Consider the following 17,692-nt stretch of genomic DNA (forward strand, 5'->3'; position numbering starts at 1 on the left):
CTGAATTAAGTCAACTATCAATATTAAAGAAAAAAGATAAAGTCCAAGCATGCTTCTATGGTAATTAAGTGAAATAAATATGACAAAATTTAATTTATTCTGACATTAAAAAACATTTGTGTTATATTTTTTGAGTTATGCTTTTTAGAATTCATAAAAAAAGAGGACTTAAAAAATAAAAAAAGTTATCTATATAGATATATCTATATATAGACACATTCTTAGTAAGATTTAGTAAATTCAGCAGGTCCTGGCATGAATGTGTTTTTTCATTCTTGTGTTTATAAGAAACATGAGCCTGATGTGTCCTAGTGATTTCTTCAATGTTTGGGCATATATTTGAAAGGCAAACTCTTATTTCCTTATCAATACATTGAAGAATTCCTCTCTTTTTACTCTTAATTGTGTTAAGTGCAGAAAACCCCCACCATACATATCATCTTAATTTTATATCAAAGGATAGAAGAAACTTGCCTCCAGTCTTCTGGGGAACCTGGGGGGTAGTGTAAACAATCCAGCACCACAACTTAACAGCCTTTTGCAACCTCATCAGGCAAGTGAGGTGGGGGGTTGTGCAGACTGTCAGCTTACAGCCAATTCCCCACACCTCTGTCCCCCCAAAATCTAAACTCCAAAAACCCTGTTGGTTTTTTGGTCCCCAACAGTTATATATTTCTCTGGAATACCATAGGGCACACCTGGAAATCTTCTAGGGTGCACCAGTGTGCCCTGGCACACACTCTGAGAACCACTGGGCTATAGAGACTAATGGAATGAGAACTGATTTAAGAGCCAGAAATATGATTCTTTAGTAGTCCCAGCAAGGCAGGCCACTGATATATTTTTTTTAAGATTTTTTTTTTAGATTTTTATTTATTTATTTATTCATTTTTATTAGCGAGAGAGAGAAAAGAGATAGAACAGGGGGAGGAGCAGGAAGCATCAACTCCCATATGTGCCTTGACCAGGCAAGCCCAGGGTTTTAAACCGGCAACCTCAATGTTCCAGATCAATGCTTTATCCACTGCGCCACCACAGGTCAGGCACCAGTGATATTTTTGTTTGTCTCTTTAGTCATCATCTGCAGCCTGCAGGTCTTGAAACAGTAGAAATACAACTTTACTCTAGTTATCAACACTAGTTTCCCTTTAGACCTAGGTGAATTAAGTGCCTACTAATAGGACCTCTGTTGAGAAAGAATATACAAATTATATTACAGACCTACCATTTAATTTTCTTTTTGGGTGACAAAGAATTTATTTACTTCCTAATGGAAGAGTCACACTAGAATGAACTCATTTCTCCTAATTCTTTTCTTTTTAATATGGAACACTTCACGAATTTGCATGTCTGTAGGTAGAGCGCAGAGCACATTCTTAGCAGCTGTGGTTGATGCAATGCTGTGAGAACACTCCAGCACCTGAAACCCTCCTAGGCATATCCAGGAGGGAGCTCGCCCGCTATAAGGAAGTGACTCAGTGCTAACCAGGCAGCTCCCTGACCTTTTCAGCCATTAGCTGTGAAGGACATGCTGTAACACCCTATAGGCTGAACCTGTGTATATAAGCTAGCTTACTTCCTGAATAAAGTGGATCTGCGGTCACTTGTTCCCCGGAGTTGGGTCTCTGCGTCTCCATCGTCCTCACCCCCGGTGGGCCTTTTCCACACATGTCATCCTTGTGCAGGGGCTATGCTAATCTCTATATGTTTCCAATTTTAGTATATGTGCTGCTGAAGTGAGCACTAGTTCTCCTGTTTTTATACAATTAAAACATATGCTGCCTGACCAGTGGTGGTGCAGTGGATAGTAAACTGCGATGCTGAGGTCCCAGGCTTGAAATCTTGAGGTCACAGGCTTGAGCACAGTCTCATCCAGTTTAAGCACGGGCTCACCAGCTGGAGTGTGGACTCACCAGCTTGAGCACAGGGTTTCCAGCTCCAGTGTGGGATCATTGACATAGTCCCATAGTCGCTGGTTTGAGCCCAAAGGCTGCTGGCTTGAAGTCCAAGGTTGCTAGCTTGAGCAAGGGATCACTGGCTCAGCTGGAAGTCCTCCCCCCCCCCCCCAGAACATATGAGAAAGCAATCAATGGACAACTAAAGTGCAACAACTACAAGATGATGCTTCTCATCTCTCTTACTGTCAAGTCATAAATATAGGTGATTTCATTGAAACTCAATGTTTCAATGAAGCATATTAACAATTAGATTTTTAAACTTATTTTAAAATAGTCACAAGAAGTTACAAAAACAGCAGTTACTGGGTACCATTCAACCTTCTCCAAGGATACTATCTTACACAACGACAGATTATCAGAACCAGCATATTAACCATTAGTCTTTAAAGACTTCAAAATTTGTTAACAGTATTTTCTAAAATATTTTATTTATTGACTTTTACAGAGGAAAGAAGGGGGAGTGAGCAGTGTCAACTCATAGTTGCTTTACCTTAGTTGTTCATTGATTGCTTGTCATATGTGCCTTGACTGGGCTAGCCTAGGGTTTCAAACTGGCAACCTAAGTGTTCTAGGTTGATGCTCTATTCACTCCGCCACTACAGACCAGGCTGTTACAATATTTTAAATCCCCCCTGAATAATGGGGAGGGAAGTTTCCCTGCAAGCAGCTTACTCAGACAGGTGAAGGCAGTGACATGCAGAGAGGTTACTTGCTTTAGCCAGTACCAGAATTACACTCTCTTGGAGTTGTTTCTCAGGGCTGGCTAAACGTTGGAATCACTGGAGGATGGGCAAAAATCACTTGACTGGAGCCTATCCCATATCAATTCCATCACCCTCTTTAGGTAACATTCAGGCATCAGGACGTTTTAAAAACTGCTCAGAATGTCCTAATGTGCAAGCCAGGGTTCAGAACTAAGTAGGGTTGATTTAATGCTTTTTTTTTAAAGTGAGGGTTTTGAGTATGTTTTGCGTTAGTGACATCATTGCCCAAATTGAAATGTATTCAAACTCTCTTTGCCCTATAGAGCCTAATTTCAATACTCTTTTCATAATTAGACAAATTAAGCCTTAAAACTGAGCTATGGAATGGAAAGGTAATGGGGCATCTCATCCCTGGACAACCTCGCGGAAGTTCAAGAGAGGGATAAGAAGATGGTTGCAGTAAACCAAAATGAACTTCCTTTCCTCCAACTCTACACTCCAGTAGTTTGGCTCAGTATCATTTTTACTTGAATGTTGAGGAAATTTGGAAATTACTAGCTACTACTGTATGAGAGGAAAAAATGAGATTTCTCCCACTCTAATTAAGCTAACTACATATGAATAGACTCTGAGGGCATAATCAGATTACCTCTGGAAGGTTCTTATCCTAATACTATTTTTGGAAACTAGAGATTTTCCAGATTATTGAAAGCTGCAGCGCTGTCACGGTGGGTCCGAATTTCTCAAGCCACGCAGTGAAAGCAGCCACCCTCCCAGCCATTGTCTTCGCCCATCGATACCACACACTCATCCACGGGCTTTCCTGGGGAACCGAAGTGGTTCACACCTGTTTCCTAAAAATACTGTAAAGCAGTCCCCTCTAGATTCCTTGATGGTCACATTAAATTACAAGTTGGTCCGCATCAGGGCTCCCACTTCCAGCCGTCAGAGAGGGAGAGGTGGCACCCCGCACTGAACCTGCGCCGCGCAAACGCGCAGTTAAGAGACCATGAGATATGGGAACCAAGGGGCGCACGTTCTGCACAAATTACCAAAATCGCGCAGCGGTTACAGTCAGTTTCACCAACTCTAACTTGGGGGAAAGGTAACTTGTAACACTCCCGTATTAGTCTTGTGGCTAAAAATAGTATAAATAAGGCGGCTTGGGCCTGTTTTAGCTAAAAAGACTTTCAGGCCTCCCTAATCACTGAAGGGCCCCGACAGACGGGTCACACAGCAGGAACAGCAGCCGGAGCCCACCAGCAGGTGGGCCCGTGGGCGGGGCCGGGGCCCACAGGGACTGGTCGGCGCGCCGGCGGGCGTGGTGACGTCAAGCAGAGGCGCACGCTGCGTGAAGCGGCCGGACAGGCGTGGTGACGTCAGAGCGGAGGCACACGCTGCGTGAAGCGCCGGAGCGCGGCGGAGGACGCTGGTTAGTTCCGCTCCGGGCTCGGCTGCGTTGGGTGTGCGTACCGCTCGCTGAGACTATGGCGTCCGGGCCTCACCCGACAGTGACTGTCGCCGCCGCGGCCTCGTCGGCCGCGCCGAGCGCGGGCGGCTCCAGCTCCGGGACGACGACCACGACGACGACCGTATCGGGAGGGATTCTGATCGGGGACCGCCTCTACTCGGAAGTCTCGCTCACCATCGACCACTCGCTGATCCCGGAGGAGCGGCTCTCGCCCACGCCGTCCATGCAGGACGGGCTGGACTTGCCCAGCGAGACGGACCTGCGCATCCTGGGCTGCGAGCTCATCCAGGCTGCCGGCATCCTGCTCCGGCTGCCGCAGGTCAGTGAGCGGCCCCGCCAGCCGCCGCGCCGCGTCTCCCCGCTCTCCTGCGCTGTGTCCGGATGCCGCCTTGTCCCGGCTGCGTGGGAACGGCCCCTTCGGGCTCTTCGGCCTCGGGTCCCCGCCGGAGCTGGGGCCTCCCGTAGGCGGGCGGGCGCGTGGGGAGGTGAGGTTTTCTGGCTGTTCTTGGCGGGGAGGAGGAGCGGAGCGAGCGGCGGCACAAAATGGCGGCGGCGCCTGGTGCGGGCCCGCCTGACCTGCGCTTCCGGTCTTCTCTCCTGTCTGCAGGTGGCGATGGCAACGGGGCAGGTGTTATTTCATCGTTTTTTCTACTCCAAGTCTTTCGTCAAACACAGTTTCGAGGTAAGTCCAGCGGGGGCGAGTGGAAAAGGATTTCTTCCTCCGGGAACGGGAAGGAGGGGTGGTGTCAGCAGTCAGCTCTTCCAGAAGGGAACTGGCTAGTTTAGGCCTTTGTATCTAATTCTCACCCACCGGGAAGTGGGGACTTTTAGAATAGGTTTTAAAAACTCGAAACTGGGGCCAGAGCGGGTAGTTCATTTGGTTATAACCTCCCAGTACAGGTTGAGGGTTCCATCCCCGGTCAGGACACACAGAAGACTTAACCAGTAAATGCATAAACAGAATAACAAATGGATTTTTTTGTTTCTTACTGTTTGCTCCTCTATATCTCTCTAAAATCAATCAACAAAATTTTTAAAAAGAAAGAAAATAAAGTAGAAAGTGGATCCCAAGCCCTCTAATCAAAAATTAGAATTTTCGCCGAAACATGAAACTCCCAATGAGACTGAGCTTGATTCTGGATTCAAAATTGAGTAAGCAGTAAAAATAAGTCTTTGTATTAGCATAGCTGGTAAACTTATGGCTTGGAAATCTCACTTGTAACATTATTTCACCAAAGGTTGTTCCAGTTATGTCCTAAAGATTCTTATCAAAATAGGTTTGTTAAGATTTTGAGAAGGGCATTTTTTTCTAACTGTATGATAGTGTTGTAATCTTAACACCTGGTTCATTGGATCGTTGGTTCTTTCAGATTGTTGCCATGGCTTGTATTAATCTTGCATCAAAAATTGAAGAAGCACCTAGAAGAATAAGAGATGTGATTAATGTATTTCACCACCTACGCCAGTTAAGAGGAAAAAGGTAAGATTGGTGTTGAACACAGCATATGTTGCTAGTACTGTACTGTGCACCAATCATCAAATCAAAAACATTCTTTCTTCTCAAATTAAAACCCATGCACACAGGAATACTAATTTAGGTGTTGAAATTCACATTAGGAGCACACTGATACTTAATATGAAAAAAACTACCATTAACCAGCTATCTAAAGTTTATAGAGGCAGTTGCATTTATGGACAATCCTAGCAATGCTGTGAAGCAGTCCTGTGACTTAAGATTAAACAAGAAAGGGAATACGTTTGGCTCAAGTGTGAGTGTATTCTGTAAGTTGTTTTTCCCCATCCCTCTCTGGAAGACTGAAGGCTGAAGTTTAACTGCAGTTCAAGTTAATATTGCTGCGAAGTTTTGTGTAGATTGTTTCTCTACTCGGAAGTCTCAGTTAATTAACTTGATCAACTGAGGTTGGCTTTTGTTAGCGTGCCTCTCAACATTGAACTACAGTATATCGCATAATGCCGGATCTGAAAAGACTGCAGGATGATAAAGTTTGAAGTCAAAGAGATTAAACAGGTATTTTGTTTTGGTCAGATATAGTCTCAGTGAGTGGGTTAGAAAAATTAACTCTTAATTGATTGGGTTGTATTTTAATAAGGCACATTTAATTTCTCTTGAAAGAAAATAGACTGAAATAGTGTCTTATAGGTGTTGTGGTTACATCCTAACACTTGATGTGGACTTACGTGTTCGTGTGAGGCAGTACCAAAAATTGTAGTTGCAGCACTTAGTGTGTCTACAGGTGACTTCTCATACGTGTTGCAGGTGGCTATAGTTGGAGTAGATTAGTTCTTTTCACTTTTAAGAAATTTTGATGTTAGACAAACTTGTAATGAGTTTGAAAGGAAGTTATTAAATGATTTTAGGTTTTGGGGGTTGAGTGTTGATTAGCGCTAATTTAAAATCCTATAATATAAGTGGTTCTTATTGGTTGAATCTGTAAGTTGGCAGTAACAGCTATTCAGAGACAAGCAGATAGTAAAGTAACTGTAAAATGATCTATCTAGTTTAAAAGTCCAAAACATTGTTACTCAGATAGTTTTCACAACATTTTTCAGTTTTCTTACATTTTTTTTCTGCCATCTTCTCATTCACCTTAACCATATTCAGGGATAAACTAATTTTTGTATTTCATTTTAAAATATCTTAGCTTCTTGGTGAGGAATTCCTGGAAATTGGAAAGATTTCAGTTGGTGTTTAGTGTGGTCTGAGCTAAAATTTAGCTGTCTAGTCGATTCTTCAAAGTGTTTAAAACAAAAAATAAAAAGGTTCTTCAGTCAAAGAATTTTGTGTCTTTAAAGGAAATAGCTTTGAACCATTGAGCCAACTCTTATGTTATCACTTACAGTGATTTGACTACTTTGAAATTTTCTGTGAGACTTCCTTGATGTCAGTGTAGGAATTAACTATAAAAACCTTGGAATTTAAAACATCTCACCTGACTGTTGTGTCTGATAACTGGTTCTTTGGGGGGTCATTACAGAGAGACTGATTTTTGTCTCAATCTTAGAAGTGACTATAGCATGAAATTTAAAAGAAGTTGTTAATTGCATGGAAGCCTTTGTTTTTAAAGCAGGATGTAAAAGTGTTTCTATGCATATTACAAGTTTACTCAGACATGTAACTTGTATATGTTATTAACTTCAACTCTTTTTTCCCTTGCAACCGACTATACAGCGACCAGCTACATTTACCAAAGCCTGGGTGATGTGGAGTGGTACATAGAGATGAAGCTGTCGTCATGGCAACAGTGAGTGAAGTATGGAAAATCCCCAAGGAGAAGCCAGTGTTCTGAGAATAGGTCACTGGAATCGGGGACTAACAGGTTGGCCACTGGTGAACCATTTAGAAAAACTCCTGTTTCTTGTTATAAGCTTTAGTCTTTGCTGTCCAAGTTATTAGAATTATAGCTTAATGTTTTATTTGTATAGCTTAATGTTATTCGAAAGTATTATCCATATTATACTTCAGATAGGTAAAGTGTGTCAGTTTATTTTATTTTTTTAATGTAGTTTATAAAAGGTTAAATTGTAGCATGAATTTGAAAATTACAAAGGAGACATCTTTTCTGAAGCCTTTATTAAGTCATTGTTCTTTGGTCCTGGCTACACATTCGAGTCACCAGATAAGCTCTTAGAGAGTACCAATGCCCAGGCCACATCCTGGATTATTTGACTTTTTTCCCCTTTGATCTTTGTTTCTTTACAGTTTGATAATTGTTTTATAAGCTCATAAATGGCTGAACCTAAAGGAAGGTTGCTTTAACATTTTAATAGTTTCAACTATAATTTGCTATTGGGACTCAACATATTCCCAGCAAATAAAGGGTTTTCTGTAGTTTTAAGGAGCCCACATTCATACTTCTGACTTGTCTGTCTAAAAGACATCTTCAGACTGGTGCGGCCACTCGGTGGTATATGTCTGGTATTTTCAGCATGTGTACTGAACATGGATGAAGGTTGGAGGAGTCTTAAGTGATCTTGTCATTTAGTTCACCCTCCTGGTGCAGTTTATTTTGGTGGCTCTTAGGGTAGCCATTCGTTTGTTTGTAAACACTGCTTTAAAAAAAGAGTTCTTTGAAGTAACATTGCGTTATTGTGTATTAGCATTCAGCCTCCGTGTGAACTACTTACCGCATTTTAGTCTGGTCCAGCGGTTCTCAACCTGTGGGTCACGACCCCAGTGGGGGTCGAACGACCAAAACACAGGGGTCGCCTAAAGCCATTGGAAATACATATTTTATTTTAAAATGTATTGTATAATAAATATGTATTTTCCGAAGGCTTTAGGCAACCAGTGTTTCGGTCGTTCGACCCCTCTCGGGGTCGCGACCCACAGGTTGAGAACCACTGGTCTAGTCCTTGAACTAGTTCAGATATCCTTGGTCCTTAGATATGTGAGTGAAACTTAACCATGTTTGGACCTCTTAATTGTGTTTTCTTTTTTTTAAGGGGTATATTTTAACTCAATTATGGTAAAGGAAAAAAATAACTATTCTAAGAGGCCAGATGATAATTAACTGCCAGTGACTAAAGCCTAAGATTTCCTGTTAAGACTAAATTTGAATATTGTTGTCATATAAATTAATTTGAAAAATCTGACAAACTTGAAATTCAGGAAGGTAGAGTTAGGTTTGGTTGTTTCTTGATAATGATTATTTTTTTTATTTTTGGTCTCTGAATAGATTATTTCTTAATCGTTTGTAAGTGCCACTTCACACTTGGATGAGAAGGTTTACTTAATTGGAGAGGAAGACATTCTAGCAAATCATAATTCAATTTAACATTCTTGTAGCCACAGAAAAAGTACTAGTCAATACTTTGTTAACATAAGTAAGCCACTTGCTTAGACCATTTTCTTGAACCTTGCTGATTTATCTGGACATGTTTTTATTCTACAAAATCAATATAAGGGAAGAAAATGAATGTAAGGTAGTTGTTAATTACATGTTTATTGAGCCTTCCTTGATTTTGGGGTGAAACCAATTCTGATCAAAATGAAGGTATTAGATTACACCCACAAAGTTAACTTTGAAAACTGCAGGTAATAGTAGGCCTGAGCAAGAAGTTGAGTATATAGTTGAATTAATAGTGGATAATGAGTTTGGTTTCTTTAATCATTTAACTTTATTGGGACGTTGACACACACAAAAAAAGTAAAGTAAAGATTGGGTAGAGTAGATTCAAAATGACAATTTGTTTAAGCAGAATTAATAATTAAGCCTGATTTGGCACTAGAGAGTAGCCATAATTCAAACAAGTGTTTAGCTGGTTAAGTACAAGAAAAATGTATTTTTAACAGATTTTAAAGGCAACTCTTAAAGCAAACTTAGTAAGAGGTATGAGTTTGCTCAACATAATTGGGGGTAAATGAGACAAAACTGCTTTTATAAGATTTTATTTTTATATGGATTCTAATGGTGCAGTTTTGCTGTCTGAATTGCAGCAGGTTAAGAGTTAAAAGTGTGCGCAGCTCGAACAGCGGAGATATCCTATCTCCTAATGCCTGCTGAAGGAGGGCCATTAGAAAACCGACCATCAGTAACAGTTCGAATTTAACTATAAATTTCCTATTGTGGTGAAACCTGAAAAATCATAAACCTTAAGAGCTTCCAGATATGTTTTTATATATACATTTATTGCTCTTTGAGTTCCATTTGAGTTTTTTCCCCCAATAAGCAGTTATTGTGTAGCTTATTGTGATTAAAATGGATTCATTGTGATACATTAGAAATCATTCCTTCCACAATTGGTGACCTCGTTCATCGTTCATACCTTTTCATGTATGTAATAGGAATTGGTCTTGAGTGAAAGCCATTGTCAGCTTTGTTAACCTAAGTAACAGCTATTTTCCATTTTGTCAGCTTTGTCAACTTTGTCTTGTTAAATGTAATGATAAAAAATAGAATAATTTGAAATAGTCTAGTAAGCATTCTAGTTTTTATCTTAAATGTGTGAAAATAAATGATTTCTACTTTGATAACATGTCACTACAGAGGTAGTTGATGCAGCTTATTTCAGATTATTTTCAAACACTGATGTTTCAAGTGGATGTATTGGTTTTTTTAAAGTGTGAGCTTACAATTTTCTAAATTTGCTGTGAATTGTAAAGAGATTGTTTACAATTAAAAACAGGCATTGTATTCTGTCGAGGGCAGAAACTCCTGAATCTTCTTGCTCAAAATGAATTGAGTATGGGAAAAATGTTGAAATGTTTTACATACACACACACACCATATAATCAGTATCTTAACAAAAATACATTTTGTTGGTTGGCTCTAAAAGTATATCAAATAAGGGATATTTTATGGACTTTTTAATGGAAGTCCAAGTCCTGAGGAACAGACTTCTTAGTAAAAACCTAAATTTGAACATTAAGTTTTATTTCAACACTTAAATAAGATAATCTTTTAATTTAATGCATTATTTCTAAAGCATTGAACCACTGGTTGACATATACCGTTCTGTATTATAACTGTGGAAGCTATCAAAATTCAATCTGGTACAGAGACTTTGACTGCTGTTCTGGTTCCCCCATTATGGTCTTGTCTTCTCTTTTGCATTACATGCTAAATATACTGCCCAGTAACTACAACTCAGCCAAATTTAGGCATGGATTTTATTGTTTTAAGTTTTGAATCTAATAACTTTTTTTGGTAATTGATCTAAATCTTTAGTTTTCAGATTAATTTCTTTAACAGAGATAGATTCTTAAAACAATTTATTTAAACAAATTGCCCATTTTGGGAGAATCTGGATTAAATTATCCACCATTTTTTCACCTAATTTTTACTTGGCCATGAAGTGGTGAAGAGGTGATACTTTATAATATAGATAAAATCACTATATCTTAATGAGGTCTTAACAGTAGATGTTTTCAAGAACACATTGGTAAGTATCTGGAGAGTAATGGGATTTGTGATAGTCAAACTGTCACACAACATATACACCCAAAATGTCAATATGAAAAGACCAACAAAGGTACATCCAAGAGAATTAGAGTGTATTATTTTCATTACAGGGTTGAGTTAGTTTCTATGGAAATTTAGTCTAGAAAGTATATATTTAATTAGCATAACTTGGACAGCACAAGATTAATGCCTTTAACTTGTTTGCAGGAGTTTAAAAAGCTGGTTTCTGTTGCCAATAGTTGGTTGGAAGGGAAAACGGAGATGCCACAAATAAAATTTTTTGGATGTGCAAAACAGTTTTGATTTTATTTCTTACAAACTATAGGACTCCAAGCCCCCTGATCCTTGATCAGAACTACATTAACACCAAAAATCAAGTTATCAAGGCAGAGAGGAGGGTGCTAAAGGAGTTGGGATTTTGTGTTCATGTCAAGCATCCCCATAAGGTGAGTTGTAGAGCACAGAAATTACATTCGTAAGTATTAGGGATTTTAAAATTTTACTTTACGTGAATTTATTTTTATATTTGAGAGTTAAACTTGTGTTTTAAAAGCATTTCTTTTTTTTTTAATTGAAGTTTATCAGAAAAATGAGAGTCAAAAAGACTTGGATTCAAATCTTCACTCTGTATAGTATAGGCAAAGATAAGTTCTTTTTGCCTCTGGGGTTAACCCAGTTTTCTCTACCTAGAAACAGATTATGAAATAACCCATTCCAAGGAATAAATTGTATATGTATGTGTGCACGTGCAAAAAAATCTGTTGTGCTACCTGCTGTGTAGTAAAATGTTCCAAGTGTGGTGATGGCTGCCCACTCTCGCTGTGACTGAGTGTTCATGGGTTTCTCCAGCAGCTCTGCTTGCATGTGATCAACAGAACACTTAGAAGAACGGATGCTCTGAGGATAGTACTTTCTGTAATAGAAACTCTCCGTTGCAGTTAGCTGTGTGGCCTTGGCAGATAATCTCGTTTTTAGATTTCATATCTTAAAATTGTAAAATGGGAATGATGTGATAGAGGTTCCGAAATACCTTGTTTGAACTGAGGTGAAGCTCCTTGCATGGAGTGTGATGAGCTTCACTGTGGAGATATTTAGTGTTTGATGACACACTATAATACCCACTTGGAGCGTCACAGAATATGTTTCATACCTATTGTGTAAGTTTAAAAATACAGGGTTCTGAGATGTGAAGATTGTACCTTTAGAAGTTAAACGCTATAATTTTATAGCTTTAACTTGTTTGTAGGATACAGTGCCTGTCAGATAGTATTCATGAAAAATGAGGTATTGTTTTCCATTGAATTAACTCCCAATTTTTTTCTTGTACGAGACATTTTTAAACATAATGTATGAGAAATGGTAGCATAATAACACATCAATTCAGGTACATTTTAGGTTGGTCTGCTATTTATAGTTTACAGAAGAATTATAACTTGTATCTGGTATGTTCAGTTACTTAGTATTCATTCAACTCTGTACTCTTTGTCCTTCAGATCATTGTTATGTATTTACAAGTCTTAGAATGTGAACGTAATCAAACCCTGGTTCAAACTGCCTGGTAAGTTGCTTTTTTTACATTTTTTTTCTAGCCAGGAAAACAGAAGCAGAAATAAAGTAAGTTTCATTTTCCCTTTCCAAAATAATAAGATGAGTTTCTTTTGGTGCTTTTTGTTTTTTGTTTTTTAATCAAAAGGTAAATAATGCTTATTTCTGCTTCCTGTTTTCTTGGCTTGACTAATTACTTTTAACGGAGGACTCAATTTAACTTTGTTCTTTTTTCTACTCTTTAATTAAAGGGTAGTCCATGATGGTAAGTCATAGAACTCTGCCCTCTGCACTTCAGCCCATGACCTCAGGATGGCCTGATTGGCTGCCCTGCTCTCCAGCCAATCCAGTGCAAGCTCTCATCCGAGATTCACTGAAGTGGTCCATATCCATCTGGCAGCATCTTCTAGTTCTGTCGGGGTGTCAAAAGGATTTGTATATTTGCTTCTAGAAATAACTATTCAACATGCCTGTATATTTAATGTATACCTGTACCTATCAAAATGAATAGTTCATTTTTGATAGATTTGTTACTCGGCCATTATGAATTATGTAATTTTTCTTGTTAGGAGTTTGACTAGATTTCTATTTTTAGTATGTATAGCATGAATTCTACAAAAAGAAAACTATAACTTATAGCTTAAACTGGGCACCATTTCCATACTGGATGAATTTATAGCTCCTGGGCTATTGCAGACATTAACAGTTAATAACAACTTGATTTTTAGAGATATTAACATAAGCACTATAGAACTTGGACCTCTGAGGTGCAGATGTGTGTTTGGATTGCTGGCTTATTTAAAGGTAAAGAAAACAAGGAGTTCATGGTCCAGGCACAACTACTGTCTCAAAACAGTTGGTGTGCAGAGCTTAATTTTTATGGTCTGGACTTAAGACTGAAGTGCTTCCTTTGGATTCAGTAAATAATAGCAATAGAAAAGTCTCATTGCTTTTATAAAGTGCATGACATTTTTAATATGTGTTCTATAAAAACAGATTTTAGCCAATGTCATGAGTAAGGATTTTTAAGAAAGTCTTAGTTTAACCTTTTAAAAATTTGTAAAATTTTATTAATACGTTAGGAATATTGTGGGGAGGGGTTCACTACTTTAAAAAGTCAAGCAGTTCATTAACTAAAGTAGTTTATTGCTTTTATTTGTACTTAGTCACAAAAATGGTATATAAGCAAGGCTGTTTTATATATTTACTGCTCTTCACTTCCCTGTCTAGATTTTCTGAAGTAGCTTAGTTTTCGTACTGTAACCTGGTGAGTTTGTTTACCTTTTACCCCTGTCACAGTATTTTGAGTTTTTGAAAACACTTGGTTGATACTGCTTTTTATTGTGGATAAAGGAGAGATGGTCAGTAATGAATGGCTTGAAGTATTGTTGGAGTGGTTTATCATTTCTGAAACTAGTCATGTCAGAATTGACTTTGAAAGCATTGCTTTTTATAGAACTATATTTTTAAAATTTCAGAACTGTTTGGAATAATATAGAATTACTTTTAAGGACTTTGGTCATATAGGGGGAAAGCTGAAGAATTGTTCTAGTTTTAAATTCTTATCTCTTGTGGATTTTTGAGTTAAGAATTGTTACATGCTAAAAAAATTGTTATATGCTAGAATATGAGAATATAATATAATTATGAGAAGAAAAAAGAATAAAGTAGATTGAGTCTCCAATTTTATGTAAGCTTTAGAACTATTTTATGTACGAAGCTTATGATTAAAATATTTTTTCAGGAATTATATGAATGACAGCCTTCGAACCAATGTATTTGTTCGATTTCAACCAGAGACTATAGCGTGTGCTTGCATCTACCTTGCAGCTAGAGCTCTTCAGGTTGGTGTATATAGTCTTTGTCCTATAGGATAAATCAGTTCTCCTAATAAGACCAGTGGAAATTTAATCTAAACCATTCTGTGTTTATGGTTTAGATTCCATTGCCTACTCGTCCCCATTGGTTTCTTCTTTTTGGTACTACAGAAGAGGAGATCCAGGATATCTGTGTAGAAACCCTTAGGCTTTATACCAGAAAAAAGGTAATTATGTTTACTAGTGTTTATTGTCTCAGTGTGTTAAGCCTCTTAAACCACTGAGAAAGAGAAATACTAAATTCATTTTCCTCCAACAGCCAAACTATGAATTGCTGGAAAAAGAAGTAGAGAAAAGAAAAGTAGCCTTACAAGAAGCCAAATTAAAAGCAAAGGGATTGAATCCTGATGGAACTCCAGCCCTTTCAACGCTTGGTGGATTTTCTCCAGCCTCTAAACCATGTAAGAGTTAGAATTGAAATTGAGTTGGGCACTGAACTTACATGGTTATTAGAGGCTTTAACATTTAACAGTTGCATAGAAACAATAAGAAGTTGTTTTCTCTTGACAACTATAAAGACATACTTAAAAGCCTGATATTTTGAGTTATATTTATAAACAAGTTTTGACCCTCTGTTAAATCCAATAGTTAGTATGTCCTTATTATTTTTAAGCCTCACCAAGAGAAGTAAAGGCTGAAGAGAAATCACCAATCTCTGTTAATGTGAAGATGGTCAAAAAAGAACCTGAGGACAGACAACAGGCTTCTAAAAGTCCTTATAATGGGTGAGTGAGCTTGAGTTAGAAAATTGGCCTGAATCTTATGTGATTAATTTCTAACACTAGTATGTGACTTAAGTACTGTGGGGTTTTTTCCTTCCTTTTTTTGAAGTGTAAGAAAAGACAGCAAGAGGAGTCGAAATAGCAGAAGTGCAAGTAGATCAAGGTCAAGAACACGATCACATTCTAGATCACATACTCCAAGACGACAGTAAGTAAATATTGCCTTAAGAAAAACAATCTTATTTGGAATATTTAAAAGTTACTTTTAAAAAAATGAAGGCTAGATTTAGGCTTTTCAAATATCAAATAAGTGTAGCTAATTTGGCCTTAAAAGGCATTCTTTTCTGTTTTTGCTTGCTGTTTGTTTTTTTGTGTGTTTTGTTTTTGTTTGTTTTGGAAAAGTATAGGGGCTGGCCAAAGTGCTATGGAAGGTGTATCTTCTGCTCACAAATTAGGGGATATTTCAAAAACGAGTATGAAGTGATAAAAAAAAAGCATTTGATCTCTTTTTATTAAACAAGAACATCAGAACCCTAGCCGGTTGGCTCAGCGGTAGAGCGTCGGCCTGGCGTGCGGGGGACCCGGGTTCGATTCCTGGCCAGGGCACATAGGAGAAGTGCCCATTTGCTTCTCCACCCCCCCTCTCCTTCCTCTCTGTCTCTCTCTTTCCCTCCCACAGCCAAGGCTCCATTGGAGCAAAGGTGGCCCGGGCGCTGGGGATGGCTCCTTGGCCTCTGCCCCAGGCGCTAGAGTGGCTCTGGTTGCGGCAGAGCGACGCCCCCGAGGGGCAGAGATCGCCCCCTGGTGGGCGTGCCGGGTGGATCCCGGTCGGGCGCATGCGAGAGTCTGTCTGACTGTCTCTCCCCGTTTCCAGCTTCAGAAAAAGAAATAAAAATAAATAAATAAATAAAAAAAGAACATCAGAAAAGCAAATGACAAGTCAAAAAAGTTGTTCGGTTATACAGATGAGATGCAAAATCAACTTTTATTTCATTGGTGAAAATGCACTATATAAAAAGGCTGAAAGTACTGAAGTTTCTATCTGTAAGTTCTCTAATCCACTAATTTTTGTTAGTGTAGTATCTTGTTTATGTGTAAACGTTTTGTCGGTTTCAGTTAGAAAATGTGACTTATTTATTACCATGTTTCCCTGAAAATAAGAGTGTCTTATATTAATTTTTGCTCCTAAAGACACACTAGGTCTTATTTTCAGGGAATATCTTATTTTTCCAGGAACAAGAATTCACATTTATTGTTGAACAAAATAATATACTGTAGTCGTGCCATCACAAACATCAGCATAACCAGCCAAACTCTGAATTCCATCAAGAATTTCTTGTGACTATTTCCATGTAAAACGATCTACTGTAACCATAGTCAAATAAATTGCTTTTTGTGGCTCTGAACAATGGGAGATGGTCAGATAAAAAGCATAGCTATCTAGAACAGTCTGTAAAATTTGCTAATTACTCCTGTCTTTGGAATATAGACCTATAGTACATTTGTCTAATATAGGCTAGAGGGGAAAAAGTGGAGGGGGGAGAGTTATAATAAAAGTCTTTCGTCTGTCCTGTTGTCAATACAGGCCTGACAGTTTTGTGTTGAACCTGCTATGAGCACCACCTAAATACTCTGATCCTAATAGAAATCTAATCTAACCCTCAAATTTTTATCTAAGTTATAATAATAGGCGGAGTCGATCTGGAACATACAGCTCAAGATCAAGAAGCAGGTCCCGCAGTCACAGTGAAAGCCCAAGAAGACATCACAATCATGGTTCTCCTCACCTTAAGGCCAAGCATACCAGAGATGATTTAAAAAGTTCAAATAGACATGGTCATAAAAGGAAAAAGTCTCGTTCTCGATCTCAGAGCAAGTCTCGGGATCACTCAGATGCTGCCAAGAAACACAGGCATGAAAGGGGACATCATAGGGACAGGCGTGAAAGATCTCGCTCGTTTGAGAGGTCCCATAAAGGCAAGCACCACAGTGGCAGCCGCTCAGGACATGGCAGGCATAGGCGCTGACTTCCTTCCGATGAGCCTGCATCTGTTTTTGCCGATCTACATTATGGTGTGTGACTCAGTGAAAACATTAAAAGCAAACTGATTAGGATTTGATTTCTTAAAACCCTCTAGATCTCTAGAAACACAGGACATTTTCTGTTGAAAAGAATTTTTTTTTTTTTCACATCAAAATGTTCTAGCAGTATCTAATTGAAAACCACGGTCAGGCTCAGTTGTACTTATAGTTGTGTATTGTTTATTGCTATAAGAACTGGAGTGTGAATTCTGTAAAAACGTATCTTATTTTTATACAGATAAAATTGCAGACACTTCTATTTAAGTGGTTATTTGTTAAAATGATGGTGAATACTTTCATAACACTGTTTGTCTGCATGTGTAAAGATTTTTACAAGGAAATAAAATACAAGTCTTGTTTTTCTAAACTGCTTCAAATATCTTGCTTAAATTATTAAAAAGCAAAATTTT

The 17,692-nt window shown here is 38.5% G+C and overlaps 1 protein-coding gene and 1 pseudogene across 2 annotated transcripts; one reads left to right on the plus strand and one right to left on the minus strand.

Annotated features, from left to right (window-relative positions):
• The first annotated feature begins 922 nt into the window (after positions 1-922).
• On the plus strand, positions 923-17,315 carry CCNL1 (cyclin L1). 2 transcript variants are annotated; one of them, XM_066258327.1, is made up of 11 exons: positions 973-4,452; positions 4,741-4,815; positions 5,504-5,613; positions 11,382-11,502; positions 12,550-12,614; positions 14,346-14,445; positions 14,541-14,645; positions 14,738-14,879; positions 15,092-15,203; positions 15,310-15,408; positions 16,879-17,315. In XM_066258327.1, the coding sequence occupies exons 1-11, from the start codon at positions 4,150-4,152 to the stop codon at positions 17,225-17,227; spliced, it is 1,581 nt and encodes a 526-aa protein (XP_066114424.1). In that variant the 5' UTR covers positions 973-4,149; the 3' UTR covers positions 17,228-17,315. The 2 variants fall into 2 exon arrangements, 1 of the variants encoding a protein (XP_066114424.1); XR_010729156.1 differs by lacking the exons at positions 14,738-14,879; positions 15,092-15,203; positions 15,310-15,408; positions 16,879-17,315 and adding an exon at positions 12,853-12,866 and having other exon boundaries at positions 923-4,452; positions 14,541-14,562.
• Positions 1,658-1,744, minus strand: LOC136327366 (U6 spliceosomal RNA; annotated as a pseudogene).
• Positions 17,316-17,692: the final 377 nt, after the last annotated feature.

This window comes from Saccopteryx bilineata, chromosome 2, assembly GCF_036850765.1.
Source record: "Saccopteryx bilineata isolate mSacBil1 chromosome 2, mSacBil1_pri_phased_curated, whole genome shotgun sequence".
Taxonomy (NCBI): Eukaryota; Metazoa; Chordata; class Mammalia; order Chiroptera; family Emballonuridae; genus Saccopteryx; species Saccopteryx bilineata.

What these genes read in the sequence shown, in the direction of transcription:
- CCNL1 (XM_066258327.1), top strand. Translation starts at nt 4,150, where the DNA reads ATGGCGTCCGGGCCTCACCCGACAGTGACTGTCGCCGCCGCGGCCTCG. An exon ending in TCGTCAAACACAGTTTCGAG is followed by an intron (nt 4,816 to 5,503) that starts GTAAGTCCAGCG and finishes TGGTTCTTTCAG; the next exon opens with ATTGTTGCCATGGCTTGTAT. An exon ending in TTGCAGCTAGAGCTCTTCAG is followed by an intron (nt 14,446 to 14,540) that starts GTTGGTGTATAT and finishes TTTATGGTTTAG; the next exon opens with ATTCCATTGCCTACTCGTCC.